General features: G+C 51.7%; 3 protein-coding genes and 2 pseudogenes across 3 annotated transcripts; 3 read left to right on the top strand and 2 right to left on the bottom strand.

The window, feature by feature from the left end:
- Positions 1-641: 641 nt before the first annotated feature.
- SAPIO_CDS0074 (uncharacterized protein) lies at positions 642-1,954 on the top strand (the record flags this gene model as incomplete). The annotated part of the gene is made up of 6 exons (XM_016782946.1): positions 642-710; positions 851-941; positions 1,047-1,418; positions 1,495-1,661; positions 1,724-1,787; positions 1,917-1,954. The coding sequence occupies 6 exons, from the start codon at positions 642-644 to the stop codon at positions 1,952-1,954; spliced, it is 801 nt and encodes a 266-aa protein (XP_016646579.1).
- Positions 1,955-2,730: 776 nt separating this feature from the next.
- Positions 2,731-3,391, top strand: SAPIO_CDS0073 (Signal peptidase I; the record flags this gene model as incomplete). Its single annotated transcript, XM_016782945.1, has 3 exons — positions 2,731-2,811; positions 2,876-3,090; positions 3,169-3,391. 3 exons carry the CDS (start codon positions 2,731-2,733, stop codon positions 3,389-3,391), a joined length of 519 nt encoding a protein of 172 aa, XP_016646578.1.
- Positions 3,392-3,748: 357 nt separating this feature from the next.
- On the bottom strand, positions 3,749-6,025 carry SAPIO_CDS0072 (annotated as a pseudogene; the record flags this gene model as incomplete).
- Positions 6,026-7,502: 1,477 nt separating this feature from the next.
- Positions 7,503-8,513, bottom strand: SAPIO_CDS0071 (annotated as a pseudogene; the record flags this gene model as incomplete).
- Positions 8,514-10,355: 1,842 nt separating this feature from the next.
- On the top strand, positions 10,356-15,583 carry SAPIO_CDS0070 (uncharacterized protein; the record flags this gene model as incomplete). Its single annotated transcript, XM_016782944.1, has 3 exons — positions 10,356-10,452; positions 10,527-15,463; positions 15,533-15,583. 3 exons carry the CDS (start codon positions 10,356-10,358, stop codon positions 15,581-15,583), a joined length of 5,085 nt encoding a protein of 1,694 aa, XP_016646577.1.
- Between the last annotated feature and the right edge of the window lie 963 nt (positions 15,584-16,546).

Raw genomic sequence — 16,546 nt, 5'->3', positions numbered from 1 at the left:
AAAAAAAATGGAGATCTCTCTTGTTCTCTTTTTTTCGGCTGGCGTGCCACTATAAAAGAGGGCTTCAAGACTAATGTTTTCTCACTGTTCAAATGTTCTTTTTTGTTAGAGTTTCGGAAATCTCCGTGCGCCATTCTGGTTCACAATATGTAGTCCTGTAAATAATACTCGGAATTCTGGGTCAACCACAGCCTTTTTGGCGTTGGTGGTGGTGTAACTTGTACTCCTGCTGTTTGTTGCCTGTCAGCAAAGTTTAGCCTTGACAAGGTAAAACGCTGAGCGGGTGGCGTGCGGGCTTGATTCGGAGAGGAGAAGGATCGATGGCTGGAGCAATTCCTCGGATACTTTTATCTCGATAAAACAACTTGCAAAGTGTTCTAACGACATTTCAAACCTGGTCATCTTGATATTGAAACGTGTGTTCCAACGAATAAACAACCCCAACAATAGCGACCCCGAGCTCCTTTTTAAAGCCGGCCTATCTACTACTACAACCCCCTATCACTCTTGCAGACGATAAGCTAGCCAGAACCATTGTCTCAGCTCGACGGCACTGTCGTCATCGACCTGAACCCTGGTCAACTCACGATCCTATTCACCGACAGCCCACGCACACGACATCGCGACACCGACCCGTCGCCATGGCATGGGAAACTACTCGTCGCCGGCTGGTCCGCAAAGTGAACAGCAAATATATTTACGGTCGCATCGTACGTCCATCTACTTACCCGGCCACCAGAGGCTGCTTTGCAGAGTCGCCGCCCGTGTCTGATCCGGGTTGCTCGGGGTCTTGCCTGGGATCCTCTGAGGGGCTGTTTTGCCGCTGACATTTTTTTTCTACTGTTTCTAGCCGCTGCTACATACCGTTGTCCTCTTTATCGAAGTTACCCTCCTCGCGCGACTGACGACCAAGTTCAGCGTTTACTACGAAGACCGACCAGGTTAGTTCCGACCTTTCTAACCAATATCCCAAAGTCGAGACAACCAGACCAAGCAGTCCGGCACGCTGCATTCGTGATTTCTGACTTGTTTCCTCTCTCCCACAGTCATGACCATGATGATCACCAACGCCATTCTCGGCGGCATGGCCGACACCGTCGCCCAACTCATAACCGCCATCAACGCCCGCAAACCCCTCAAGCCAGGTGGCCTATCCAAGCACGACCCGCTATCCATCGAACTCCACGAGCTCGACAGGAAAGACGGACTCCTGGGCAAAGATTTCGAAAAGCGCGGGATGGCCTTTCCCTTCGACTTTGAGCGTCTCGTTCGGTTCATGGCGTACGGTTTCGCCATCGCGCCGGCGCAGTTCAAGTGGTTCCGGTGGCTGGAGGAGCTTTTCCCTATTACGAAGGAGAGTGCGTTGGTGCCGGCTTTGAAGCGGGTTGTTTGCGATCAACTGCTTTGGGCGCCGTTGAGTACGTTTTTGACCCAAATGTGGAAATCGAAACGAAAGGAAAGAGGGTGAGTTTTGCTAACGTGAGTCGGTTGCAGGTGTTCTTGCGTTCTTCGTCTTCATGACCGTCACTGAGGGGGGCGGTCGGCGAGCCATAACTGCCAAGTTGAAGGATATGTACTTCCGGACACTCATGACGAGCTATCTCATCTGGCCCGCTGTACAGATTGTCAACTTTCGACTGATGCCTATCCAACTTCAACTGGTGAGTTCTTCGTCGGGTGTCCTGTCAAATAGGTCTGAGAAAAGAAGCTAATGATTATCTAGCCGTTCGTCTCTTGTGTTAGTATCGCCTGGACGGCTTATCTCTCCCTTGCCAACGCCTCTGATGGTGAGGTTTGAAGATGGTCATCCCGAAAGGCGAAGCATTGGGCGATGCAGAACATTCAAGTTTCCTACTGTGTCTCTGTTAGAGCATTGGGTAAAGGTTTATACGGCTAGCTGCATTTTGTCGAAACAGTGACGGACAGCGCCTTCGGCGAGCATTGGGCGGGCTAGTTTTGGTTATGCTTCCGCATGGTTGGCTTCGTCTCTTTTCAACTTTTTTTTTTTTGAACTTTTTGTGTCTTTTATTGGTGATGGTGTCTGGCGTTTTGGTATGGAATAGAACGGTCCTGATGGAGTTCGATCTTTTGCTTGGGCAAATGCTGGGAAGGCCTGTGAAGCTGTGGGAATCATGGGTTTTGTATTTGATCTCGAGGTATTCTTAGCAATTCGTCTCAATACGACATGTGGCTTGCTTCTGTTAAGGTCCCGTTTTCTTGTTTGTAAAATCTGCGATTTTTTCTCGCAAGTGAAAATACAAAAAGCAAGGGGCAAATGAAAACTAACTACGAAGTAACTAGTGCAGGGGAAAAGCACCGTTATTTGTAGCCCCGTTGAATTCTCCTTGGCGCCCCTCAAGGCGCTGAAAGTGCATCGTAACTCTGTGGAGGAACAAAACACTAGCCACAATGACTATCCGCTTTGTGGCGCATGCACGAGTGTTCAGTGGAACTGTGACAGCTGTCCCGACCAGAGCTTCCACGACATCTGCCATTGGTGATTCTGTAAGCCTCGACTGCAACTGTGTCCGCCAGCGCAACAACTCCAAACCTCGACCGTCATACCCACGACTTCGACGACGCACCTCAACCCTTCCTCGAGAAAAATCCCCGTCGACTCGAATCGCGCCGATCACGACGTATACGCTCCCGCCGACAACCACAAATTCCAAAAAACACCCTCTTCACGAGGGCCACACCACCGAGGGGAACTCGGAAAATCAGTCCAAGATGGTCTCAGCACTCACGAATCCAAGGCATCTCGCCTCCCAACTCCTAACCTTTGGCCTAATCCTCTCCTCAGCATTCATGGTACGCTTCTTTTTCGCCAATTGGATCCTTTAGAGCTCGCTTTCCAGAGCTAACAAGTTCGCAGATGTGGAAAGGTCTCTCCATCGCAACCGACTCCCCCTCCCCCATCGTCGTCGTCCTCTCCGGCTCCATGGAACCCGCCTTCCAACGCGGCGACCTCTTATTCCTCTGGAACCGAAACATATTCGCCGAGACTGAAGTCGGCGAGGTGGTGGTTTACAATGTCAAGGATAAGGATATTCCCATCGTACATCGCGTCGTGAGGAAATTCGGAACCGGGTACGTTTTTGCCTCTTTTTTTCCTGCTTCTTCCCCAATTTGTCTCCCGAATTTTGTACTTATAAGCTACTTTTTTAGACCGAATGCCAAGCTCTTAACAAAGGGCGATAATAACGTCGGCGATGATACGGAACTCTACGCCAAGGGCCAGGATTACCTCGAGAGACATGACATTATTGGGAGTGTGGTGGGATATTTCCCTTTTGTGGGCTACGTGACGATTTTGTTGTCCGAGTATCCTTGGTTGAAGACGGCCATGTTGGGTATTATGGGTCTTGTTGTTATTTTGCAGAGGGAGTAGACTCGTGCAGATAGGCCCCGTTGGTAGAGAAAAGGAGGTTGGTATATTTGTAGTATTATCATGGAGTTTTTACGGAAAGCAAGGTGCAAAAATATGGTTTTCATGCTTTTATTCCTCTAGAAACTATCATAAGAGGACGAAAACTAACGAATTGACACTCCCTCTGGATTGGGCAACATATGACCTCCGATATGTCTACCCTCAAACTAGTATCATAGTGTACAAGGACGTCTCTGTCGTGAACTCTATACCGGCTGCTGCCGTTCATAGTACAAAGATGAAATATTGTTAGCTTCTTCAAGAACCCGCACGGGCACTGGCTGCTTAGCCTTCCTTCTTCATGGTTGACTGACTGCCTTAATATTCCTCCTCGATAAGGTCGTCATCATCGTCATATCCATCATCGTCGTCATATCCACCCTCGTCATCCACAACCTCATCATCATCATCCCCGCCAATAAGATCATCGTCATCGTCAATGTCAACGGTCTCAGCGACCTCGGTACCCTCGTCACCACCAGCTTGGCTGGGAGTGGCGCTCGCAGCAGTGCCCGAATCGGCAGGGCTAGCCATGTCGAAAAGGCTGCGGATAGCATCGTAATTGATACGCGTAGAGAAGGCCCTCTCCTTCATGACATTAACGGCGGCTTCGGCGGCCGTGCTCGCGGGACTCGTCTGACCCTCTCCGATGCGAGGCTTCTTTCGGCGCCGGCGGGTGGCCTTGGGCTTGTCTGCCTCGGCCTTCCTGCGGAAGATTTTCTCCTGCTGGTTACGGAGCCAGTCTCGATTCTCGTTCACCCAGAGACGCTCCTTGACGAGGGACTCCTCCGCCGAAAGAAGACAATACATGACCTCGGGGTCGTTGGCGAATTCATCCTCGCCTACAATCTCGGACATGGAAACTTCCTTCTGGGGCCGGATCTGGTTGGCCCACATGGTGTGCAACTGCGCTCGCTGCTCAGCGTTACTGAAAGCCATGGCGTGCTCCATAGTCTGGGGGTCATTGAAAATCTCCGAAATCTCCTCTTCAAGCACGGTCTCGTCTCGCTCCCAGGCTTCGGTCACGGGCAATTTCTTTTTCGGGGCTTTGCCTTTGGCGGGAACCGAAGCGGCGTTTCTGGCGGTGGCTGTAGCAGCGTCTTCATTAATGGCTTCCTCTAAAGCATCCCCAAACTCCCCGGCCAACTTAGCCAGGGCGTCGGTGCTGTTAGGATCACCAAGCGACGGCACATCTGGAGCGGCAGCTACTGGAAGAGGTGGGATAACGAATCCATCCGCATCCCGGCGGGGCTCTGGGCCAGAAGATGGGGCGGAGATATTGGCAGCAGCAGCAGCGGCCGAAGCGCTTTCAGAGATGATCTTAGGATCGATGGGGATGGGCTCCTGGCCATCTCCTACGTCCACCATCTCAAGCTGTGGTGGTTGAGGTATGGGTGTGGCCGAAGGACTGTTACCCTCGCCGTCGACAACGGAGGTGGCGTCAGCCTCATCCTCGTCACCAGCATCGGTAGCCGTTCGCTTCCGCTTCCGGCTTTTACCCTTCATCATCTCCTTGTACTCATCGGACTTGCGGTAGAAAGAAGGGGGATCGTGCGAAGACTCGAGGAAGTCCTGGGTCAAAAAGTCCTCGACCGTCATGTTACTCGACTCGGTGAACTTGAACTCCTCGAGGCGGCTTTGGATAGTGTGGTTTGTGACTTTGACAATGTAAACAACCTCGCGGACGGTTCGGCGGAAATTGTTCATGCGGGCTGCCATAAGAAGACAGGCGCCACAGATACCAGAAGGGCGACGACCCATAACCATCCAGTCCCGGCTCATGCGTCGCACCAGACGGACGGCATCCTCGGCAACCTTGTTAGTCTTTTCGTAGAATTCGAGTCTGCTGGCAAATCGGTAGATGAGATCCTCGGGATAGACGGGGACCAGGCCGTCACTGCAGATTGGAACGGCCCTGTTGAGGGCCTTGAAGGCACGACCGAGGCGGAAAACATTGATCTGGGTGAGATCGGCAAGATCGATGAGCATAATTTTGCAGGGGGGCTCGTTTCGGCATGCTGCATAGAGACAAACTGCGGCGACCATGGGGAGAGTTCGACCTTGGATAAAGTTGGCGGCCGAGGCAAGTTTGAAGGCCTGCACACCAGCGGCCACCAGAGATTCGCTGATGTTAAGCTGATTGGCGAATCCTTGCATGAGCTGCTTCGCATCACGAATAGATCGCTCCCTCTCATCAGAAGAGCCACCAATGCGACGGAAGTTGGGACCAAGGCTTCGAACACCAGCCTGGTCAGCTCCGATATAGCTACCTTGGACTACGGCAGCACCGGCAGAGGTCTCGCCGAATTGAATTTCGGACACGATGTTGCTGTCATCGGCGACACGACCACAGCTGCGACAGGTACCATCGACGACATTTGGCCGGGTACAGCTTTTGTTGGGACACTGAAGCCCACCTGAAGGCCGCGTAGTGGCGGAAGCGGCAGCGGCAGCAACGGCAGCAGCTCGCTCAGCCTGGCGTCTCTCTTCATGCTCTCGCATCTGACGAATAGGGTTGGGCCTCTGAAGGGCCTTGGGCCTCATAGACTGGCCGCCCTTCTGAGCCCGCTTAGTGGGTGTGATGAAGGACGACATAGTGGGAAGAAAGGGTTGGGTTGCAGAATTTGAGGATAAGAGGAATCAAAGCTTAAAAAGTCGAATCTCGCGAGTGCCCCGGATGAGAGGAGATGAGAGGGGATGAGAGGCGGGACTTGATGTTGAACACAAGTCGGGAAATGGAGACGACCGGGGAGTCGGCACAGGGGATAGACTTGATGAGAAGTCGATGATTTGCGTTGGTTAGGTAGCGGTAGCTCGCCTCATTCCTTCCCCCGATCCTCCACTGGCTCACCAGAAGCCTTCCCCACGTTGTTGTGGCGGAGAAGCTGTATTGGCGAGATCAGAGGATCATTGGATTCCAGCCTGGAGTTATAACAAGACGGCTGAGATACCAGGGGCGTTTAAAAGGGCATCGACAAATATTTGGGGAGGGGTGGATGGATGATGATGGATGGATGGATTAAATGCAGGAGGGTATTGGGGAGAGGAGAATTGAGAGGGAAAATCGAGTGTGGGGTAATTTCGAGGGTTTTGGGGGGGATTTGGCGTAGCGGTGGAAACAAATCCATTTTTCAGGCGGGACGGATTTGTTCACGTGATTTACCCGATTCAACTGTGTTGATGAGTCAAATGGCTGCTGTTCAATTCTGGGTTCGTCCCGCCCCGACCACACTTTTTGTTCACAACAGGCAGACAAAAGCCTCAATTGCACCCGCCCGGCGGTTTGACGCGACTTGCAGGAGGCGCCATTCAACATTTCTCACCACAGTATGGATTTAGAATGTGACGCGAGCACGTAGTCCCACGTTTGATGGGCTGCATGTGGAATCTTTGCACCGTTCCAATCGACCCTACACACAGAAATGCTTCAGAGCATCAACATCAAATCTACCCCCTCATCATTGTCTCCGTCGTGTTCTCCCCAGATCTCAACTTTCAGCGGGCGATGATGTCAAGTTGTCGCTGCGCCCAATTCTTCATCAGGATGTCTTGCCGCTTTTGCGTCAAGTTCACCCAGCCAAGCCGACTTCCGGATAACCATGGCAAACAGGCAGAAGATCTGGACGTAGAACCAGAACACCAGATACAATAGCCACATCAGTGTATCCTCCGGGCTGTCCCACGGGGGTCTATCGGGTGTACGCAGGCGTTCCCAAGTTCTTGCCTAGCATCCCCAGGCAAGCCACTCGGGTGAGCCACATCACATGGCGGCAAGATCATTTCGGTATCCGGATTACACGATGTTGGATATCGTTAAGCCTCTTAGCCACTGGTTCCTCCAGCTAGAACCGGTTTATTGGAATTCTTCGTGACTAAGGGGAAGCTTGGATATAACTGCCTCGCCTCTACTGAGCACGAGACTATCACAAGCGCTCGTTACATTTAATTATTAGCTTCAACACTTCAATTTGATAATTCATCAAACGAATTGATGCTATTGAATTATATCCAAATGTAGTGAAGGGTTGGAGAAGTAAGGCCAGCATGGAGACATTTCATAATTGTATCAGGCTCATTTCCTTGGCCAATGTCCGTCGACCCCATCAATCCACACAACAATATTTGATGGAGGATCTTCCATCTGCTTAAAAAAGTCACGAATCTCCTGGTCGCTATACCGCAAGCTAAAATGCATAAGAATAAACGTCGTCTTCGGCCACTTTCGCACCACCTTCTCCAGCTCACTCCATATCGTATGCTTGGTTCTTATCGCCTGGTCTTTATGTTCGGGGTAAAGAAAGCTGCATTCCGTAATGACAACCGGTATACCCTGACGTAACCACTCGGGCTCAGCAAGTAATATGTCAGCCGTGGTGTCGCCCAGAAACGCGAGAAACGGGGCCCAGTGCGGAGCCGTGATCTCAACCCCAGACTCTCGGAGATCCCGGATTTCGTGTGGGGCGAGTGAGCTGTATTCCGACTTCAGCCTCTGGGTTACCAAACTAAAGACGTAGCCGAGACACGGAACGGTGTGGTCACAGGCAAAAGCAGTGGCGTAAATGTCCTTCAGACGGGGAAGGGGAACGACGTCTCCGGGCCGTAATCCGTGAGTTACATGGGTATTGAGCCACCGGGACTTATGGTGTTCTTCCTCGCAGTCTCCGTAGTGTATTAATTCCCCTTCGCCGTCTGATTCGGCTCCCGGGCCATCCGGGTCATGGGGTCCGACGAGGCCGCCGAGATTCAGGATCGAGTTCCCCAGGATAAACTGATCAAAAATCTCCGCAATTTCCACGGGGCAGTAAATATCCGGCGGGTCCTCGCGGTTTACAAATGCGGGTGATAATAGGGTGTGATCGTTATGGCCGTGGGTGAGAAAGATGTGCTTAGGCCGAAGCTTGTTCACGCAGAGTCCAGCGTCGAGGAGCAGGTTCAGCTGCTGGATGACGAATGAGGTGTGCCAGGCAGCGCGAGATCTTCCCGTCAAAACGTAGTGGCGGAAAGGTTTCGGGAAGCGCCACTCGAGGATGTCGGACCTGGGAGATTGTGGTAATGGTGTTGCGAAGTTTGGTTTATTGGGCATTGTGAAAGGTGAAGCTGATTGACAAGAGGGAGGAAAGTAGGACTGGGCGGGTGCAGGCACGACTTTCAGGTTGTGGGTGCGGCCCGCCACTTATGCATCGAACACAGGTGGCAACAGGATCAGATAAACGTCGACAATAAAGAGGAACAGGATCTCTTAAATAGATTCTCTTAAGGAGAAATGCCAAATCGATCGCCGGAATTTTATTCTTATTTTATTTCCGATTCTATTTTCATCTCCTAATTTCATCTCAGTTTTCTGCTTCAGTCTCTTCCAGGATTATTGGGCAGCGGTCTCGGGGGATGACGTATCGGCATTTAAGGTTTCTTGTGCGCTTGTACCCAAGTACATCAATACGTCAGCATTGAATTTGAGTCACCCGGACAGGCAGCTGAGACAAGGTAGCTGAGAGCGGCACTGACCGGTACTGACCGACACCAATTCTGACAGGTCGGTACGGCTTTACAGTCAGCCGGACCCCATTTTCAACCTCACCTCTTCATGCCGTGTGGCTCAACCACACCCAGTCGGACTTGGTTTCGTATGAGTACCCTTCTTTCCCGACAACAACTTAATCGTTTGTCTTCATATGTAGCTCTAGATTCTAGTTTTCCTTGAAGTGATGCTTACGGCGACATATATCGACACATTGGGTGCAATTCGAACATAGTAATGCTTGCCACTCACTTCATCCTTCACTCAACCAGTGATGCCAATATATGTGACACCTAGGGTGCTTAACTCACCTTAGTAAATCCTATTACAACAGAAGACTTTGAAGCATCTGCATAGAGAGTATGATTACTATCTGTCAGGTGCAACGAACCGTCTGCCCGATTTTTAGGACCGTGGTGACAGTCCTAGGCCGTATGCCATCACTCGCAGATTTCTAGCCATCTCGGTTCCTACACTTCATAAAAGGCTTTGAATTATTCCGACGTATTTACGCATTCAAGCTAGTAAGAATGAAGAGGGAGCGTTAATTAGTAGATAGGCGATTGGAGTATAGCAATCACTGGTGAGAAGCTCTAACGGGATTTGTCAGTATTACAAGTTGTCATGCTCTACAGGTCCGGTTGAATGCTCCAAGACAAGACTACAATGCAATGGAGAAACATATGGTAGCAAGAGGCACATCCTAACTGACACCTTCATATATCCCACCCCCAGTCCTGGTTGGATACCGACCCTAGTGTCCTAGTATGAGCATATCATCGAATATTCAGCGAGGATAGAATGATTGTACAGGATGGTTCCATTCTAAAACTTGAAGCTTAGGATCCAGTCTAATGAATATGGCTTTCATACCCAGAGATTTGAGTAATCTTGTAAGAGCCAGTGAGGTAACTGCTTTCTTCCCCTTTTGAGGTTGATTCCCCCTACTCCAGTCATCTTCACACAGACATCGCTCCTTCCTCCTTTACTTTCCCGTGACACGCATCCCACTGGCCCTAAGAAGATTGCAAATTTCCCTCCAATTGTGATCCATTTACTAAATCCACCCACTGCTTAAAATGAAGCTTCATAACTCCAGTCCTGAATCACTTCAACATTCAAGCCCCAACTCCAGCTCACATATCTAACCGATTGCTGTGATCTGAGGTCTTTCCCCCATAACTATAAATTCTGTGCCCTTGACGGAAAATTCCTATTCTCTCCTCCTTCACCACCACATTCCTTCATTTCCACAAACATACTGAGCACTTGCTCTCATCTTCCCAATTCACAAATTCCCTCTCCCATTACTCAACTCAATCATATCTTCCTTCGAGAATCTAATTCTCCCTTCTTCGGTCTTGAATTCCACTCATTGTCTTGCTGCATGGTAGGTAGCCCGCCACCATGTCAGACACTTCGAAGGGACTGGCCATTTGGCCTTACTTCATCCTGTTGATCCTTGGATCATTCCTTTGCATTGGAAATGCTGTTACGACTGATGGTAAGCGGAAAACCTCGACTTCACTCCTAGAATATTTAATGTCGTTACTGACAACATAATTCAATTGGCAACAGCTACTCTCTCCGCGAATATCACGCTCTCACCCTACGGTGTGAACACCCCAGCTCTGGCCGCTGGATCACTACTCAATAGCCGCCATGACACTGTTTCACCACTGCCCTCTGCCTATGATCTGGCCTACATGGACTTCGATTTTAATGGTGGAAACCTGATGAACCGTGAAGTTTCATCCGGCCCAACCGCATCAGATTGTCCATGCTGCATCAGCCAGACTGGTTCGACTCTTCCGCCTTTCTCCACGGCCTCGAGGGATCCGCGCCCTGATGTTGCCCCGGGTTCTTTCACTGGATCCGTGTCAGATTGGACCTCAACAGTAACCATCCCCGGTCAGCCAATTGCCAATAACCGGATCATGCAATGCGCAGCATGTGAAGGAAGTGTCTGTGTCGAATGGTATGGCTCAGAAGCACCAGTTTCTGAAACCAGCCTCTCCCGACGAGACGAACCAGATCTCCTTCAGCCGTTCTTGACAAATCCAGATGGTTGGAAGGCCGGTTCATTCGACTGGTGGAGAAAGGCGTACGACAATGTCAGGCTTTTTGGTGCTAGCTTTGGCCCAGGCATCAAGAACAGAGAAAAACTTGATCCCGTCGTGCGGAAGTGGTCCCATGGATCCCACGCCAAGTTTATTCCATTCGACTTCACGACCTCCACCGGAGAACGTATTTATCGTGAGAAAGGCTTCATTGGCGGCGTCACTCCTATCTGGGGCTGTACTGCTATTTTGATCGCCACAGACCGTGGTGTGTACACGGCCCACCTTTGGGAGGTGCCAACATTCAAGCCACCGGGCACCCTCACTCGGCCGCGGAGGGAGGCTGAGTTGGAGTGGGACTGGAGGGTTACCCAATTCTTCAAGACAGGAAACGAAGGAATCATCGAGCCCAAAAGCCCAGCTCTGGCAGAGTTAGCCGCAGAGGGCCGTGAATTCTCAGACGTCACTCGAAGGTGGATCAGGGTTCACCTTTGGACCCCATATAACACGTACAACATTGGCACTCCGAGGTTTCCTGACCTGGTTGAGAAGATTGATGAAGAATTGATCCACCATCTCAAGATCGAGAAGTCTCAAATCCACCGGCATCTCTACATGCGCAAGCCACCTAAGGACGCATTCGGGAATGACATTAACCCGCACGAGTTCTACAGTGCTCAACCGGGAACGTCGCTCGTAATGTATCAATACGCCCCGAAGGAAAAGAATGGCGGGCAAGGCGAGGTCATTCAAAGTGGAGAAGATGACTCGGAAGACGAGGAGTCAGATCACGAATGGGACCTTGACTACTGGTCGTCTGACGAAGATGCGAATATTGGCAAGGGAAAACAACCCGCGAGGAAGCCTGAGCCGAAGCCGAAGCCCGACGAGAAGCCTGGTGACAAAACAGGCGAGGAACCTTCGAAGCCCGGCCCGGAGTTGAGGGCTCTCAGGATTTGGTTTGACCGGAAACAAGTCGAGACCAAACTCTGGTGTCCCCATGGGGCCAACTGCGAGGAGTTTTGTGAGCGAGAGATTGGTCTCCTTCAGCAGACCTCTCCAACGTCCACTCAGGCCCTTAGTAGTTTCTGGCGGCGTGCAAAGGGAATCATTTCGCCCCGGACTCCCAGAACCCATGGCGGCTTGTTTGGTGACAAACTCACACACCCCGACGCTTGGCCGAGCAGGAGGGCGTGGTGGGAGCGTGTGTACCATTTCGTGACGTCCTACGGGGCAGTCGCGGATCCTATGGGGGTTGAGAGTGGCGATGATTATTCCCCGAACAACGCTGTTTATACCCCACTTGGCGATTACGGCATCGGAGGCGGTACGGGCCCACTCTTTGGATGTACGGCTCTTCTCATAGCCACAGAGAAAGGCGTGTATGTCGCACACATCTGGCAGCGTCCCACCTTTGTTGGGGCATCGCACGACCGCCACGTTCGAAGCCCTCACCTATACGAGCCCGAAGCACTCTGGAAGCGTCGAATTACGGACTTATTTGAACTTGGCACGCAACCTAAGGCCGGGTCCTCAACCCGACCTGGTCCGTCGCTTGTGGAACTTTCCCAGGGCGAGCTCGGTCCAGCTGGCCCCGGCGGGTTTCGCGTCGTGTTCCTCATCGTTCCGGACCGCACGCGTGACATACGGGCTAACCTCTCAGGCAAGCCAAGATACAAAGAGGGCACTAAGCGTCTGAAGCGTGAAGTTGCAGATATCTTGGGTATTAGCAGAAAGGATATCCATGTCCGCACCTACTTCAAGCGCGAGCCCGGTTCTACGTTCGGATTTTTACACCAGGAAAACCCGGCCTATTACAGGCAGAACGCCGGAAATAACCTACTTTTCTGGCAATATGGTCCCGCCCATAGTCCGCCTCAACAACTCACCGGCCAGGACACTGTCAAGGCAATTCGGATTTGGTGGGATAAGCGAGTGATTGCCAACATTGAATGGTGTCCGGAGAACGCTGAGTGCCACCCCGTACCTAGCTGTGGAGCTACCGATGATGAATCAAGTGGAGAAGCCGGACCATCTCTGCCACTTCTCCCCCGAAGCCCCGCGGCTGGCCTGTTGGCTGGATATGATGGCGCGAACGATACTGTCAGCCCTCATAATGTCCCTGGTTTCGATCTGGTTAGGCGCGGGGAAGCCGCTCCCTCTCAGACCTCCCAGGCACCACCCGAATCAGCTACCTCCGAACCCGCCTCGCTGGCACCACCTGACGATTACAATGGTCTTTGGCAAGACGGAATTTTCCAACCACAGCTCACGCATCCCGACCACTGGGAATTGGGACCGAACGACTGGTGGCGTCAAATGAAGAACAACGTTGACATGCACGGCGCGAGTACTGGAAAGGGGTATCCGTCACCAGACGATTTCTACTCCGACCATGCCACCTTCCGTAAGTTTACAGAGAATCCCATCGGTACAGGAGTGACCCCAATGTGGGGTTGTACCGGGATGGTTGTTGTGAGCAACGTCGGAGTCTATGTCGCCCATTTCTGGCAAATCCCTTTGTTCGAGCACAATGATCCACGATCAACGAATAGATGGTCCTACGAACCGGAAGATATTTGGCAACGGCGCGTTCCCAGGCTCCTGTACCATGGGTATCCTCCTAAACCGGAGTGGAAGCGCCAGCTCCCCGCTGTCCCTGCGCTCGCGGATCTCACGAAACCCGGACAGGCTTTTGATCCCGACTTCCGTGACTGGATCAAGGTTACGATCATCACTCCGGATGCAGAAACTGGTAGACGCACGAAGACTGAACTTTACGCCGACAAGATCGAACGTCTCCGGCAAGAAGTCGCCGAGGTCCTCGATATAGATCCCGACGGACCGGATATGATGACCCGTACCTACCGTATCGATCAGTATCGTCAATTCGGTCAAGATTCCGACGATATGGATGCCCTCTTTGACAACTTGCCCGGCGTCCACCTGATTGGCCTTCAGTATGCGCCCGACAGCTCTTCCTATAGCAAACCTGAAGAAAAGGCCAGATCGTTGAGGCTGTGGTGGAGCCGGAAGATATTGTGGAGGATCGACTGGTGTCCACCTGACGAAGAATCTGATTCTGACAGTGACGAGTCAATAATCAGTGGCAAAGGGAAAGACAAAGTTTGCGGCTCGCGATCCGGTTCCCCCAACGCGCCCCCCAAGCCGGGAGAGGATAAAGGAACTTCGATGGACGGCTCGCCGACCGGCAGTGCCAACAGCGGATCACCGACGAATGGAACTGGTGGTCAACTTCCGTCGTCGAACGCTACACTCACCGGATCGGGAGTAGTAGGCACGGGGATTTCCGCACCGACGAATGGTTCTACTGTTTTGCCTAGTTGGACCAATTCTACAATCACCTCGACGTCACTCGGTGTCTCTGGAACGGCGGGTACAGAGGTTTCGATCACCGGATTGCCAACGAATGGTACTTCGGTTGAAACACCGTCGTTCAATGCAACAACCACTTTGATGCCAACTGGTACCTCTAACACAACGGGCACCGAGGTTTCGATAACGGGATTCCCGACGAATGGTACTTTGGTTGAGACTCTGTCCACTAATACAACAACCACATTGATGTCTACTGGCGTCTCTAACACGACCACAGTGCTCTCCACTGACACGGGTCTTTTGATTACGGGATCACAAACAGGCGGTAGCATGGGGCAGCCAACGATGACCGGTACCCTCAACTCTACCACCGTGCTCTCTGGCTCGGAGTCGGAAGCAGGGACAGGAACCTCGATGATCGTATCGTCGACGACTACTACGAAGGCGCCTCGACCAACTCCCTCGGGCAATACATGCGGCATCCAAATTGCTCGAAAGGTCTTCCCATACCAGGATATGTACACGGAGATGACGGGCATCATGGGGAAGTTCGAAGTATTCCCCAACAACACGCTGGGCATCTTCTATGTGACCTATGCCGAGATCTTCAACATTACACTTGGCGACATGGTCCAGCTTTACAAACGGGACACGGAACAACCCTTTGACATGCGCATCTACTCTGGCCAGTCGTGGCAGGATCACCTGTGGAACAAGGGCTACAGATGCGAGTGTGACGGACCCAACGGAGCCTGCGACATCTACTCGCGCAAGTGCTGCTCCGCCGGCAACTGCGACGACGTGGATCCGTACATCTGCAATTGCGAGAACCCGGACACCAACGACGTTCTCTGCTGGCCCGACCACGAAGATGTGGCGTCTTGCTGCGTGACGGAGGAGGGATGTGGTTGGGTGGTTCGCGATCCGGACTTGTCTCGGCCGCCGCTTGACCAGAATTTGCCTAGGTTCAAGTACGCGGGTTGGCATTGGCATATGCATGCTCCGAGGCCGAGGCACGGTTTGCCGTATCCGCCGGAGCAGCCTTGGTGTGAACCCTTGCCGGACCAAATGAATGACTTTGGTGGAGGAGAAGTCGGCGATCCCGCATTTGGTCATGTAAGTGGTGTTTTCTTCCCATCTAATTCTTACTTGTAGATTCATTGACTAACTGGTTGGCTTGTGCAGGTCTACAACTATATCTGCTACTTCAATTGCAACGGCGAAGACGGTCGCTAGATCACCGAACCCCCGAGTCCCAATTGATGGCGGGCGTGTACGATTATATTTGAACGAGAGAATTCCCAACTGACCCATTTCCCCCCAAAACCGGACGGACGACACGAAACGGATCCAGTCACTCAGATTGTTAACCCCCCGACTGCGAGACGACGAACAAGACAAGACGTAGCACCATTTTCTACCAATTGCCTTTTCCACCGACGCACCCCATTACGAATGATGAATTACGAGACATGAGATACGGATTAAAAAAAGGAGCATGGTATCGGCGTTTCCTAGATTGTATTTTCGCACAGAGATACCCATGATGCGTTCCTGGTTTTAGGTGCAAGAAGGAAAGACTGCTTTCGTGGTCCCCAGTGAGCTGCCGTTTGTTTCGCGAGAACAAGGCATGCTTCATTCGGTTCCAGCTTGGGGGATGGTCGCTAGTCTTCTTTTGTTTCTCCTTCGTCTATTTCACGATCCGTTGTATTTGAGCCTTGTTTCGTTCTGGTCGAATAATCACAAAAATAGAGGTGTTTATCCCCAAAAGATGGTCGTACCACTTTGCACTTGTGATGTGATATATGTGTGCCTCTCTGTATTAGCTCAATGTTTCCGAGCTTGGTTTTTTTGACTATGGAGTACAAGTTCTTCAACCTCATCTCGGTTCTGCGACGCCTGTGCAAGCCTGAATTAATGGTAGGGAGGTGACCACGTGAGAGAGTACCAATTCATCATCCCCGACGTCTCGAACAAGGTACTTCGTAGAGGAAACAAAAATAAAGCTTCCGAGTCATCCTGAAGAAACAGGGAGGACGATTCGTAAGGTTCCCGGTTCAAAACGCGACGCATGGACACCAGCGAGCCAGGTTTTGGCACGGGATGGATGGTATCATTCTTAGATGACTTCGCACTTGATAGGAGGGAGGCCCCCGGATAATGGTATTTTCCGCTCTGGCAGAAATGGGATCTTCACTT

The sequence above is a fragment of the Scedosporium apiospermum genome (assembly GCF_000732125.1).
Source record: "Scedosporium apiospermum strain IHEM 14462 chromosome Unknown SEQ_SAPIO_0011, whole genome shotgun sequence".
Classification (NCBI taxonomy): domain Eukaryota; kingdom Fungi; phylum Ascomycota; class Sordariomycetes; order Microascales; family Microascaceae; genus Scedosporium; species Scedosporium apiospermum.
The sequence above is the reverse complement of the archived record's forward strand: the minus strand, read 5'-3'. Positions and strand labels throughout refer to the sequence as shown.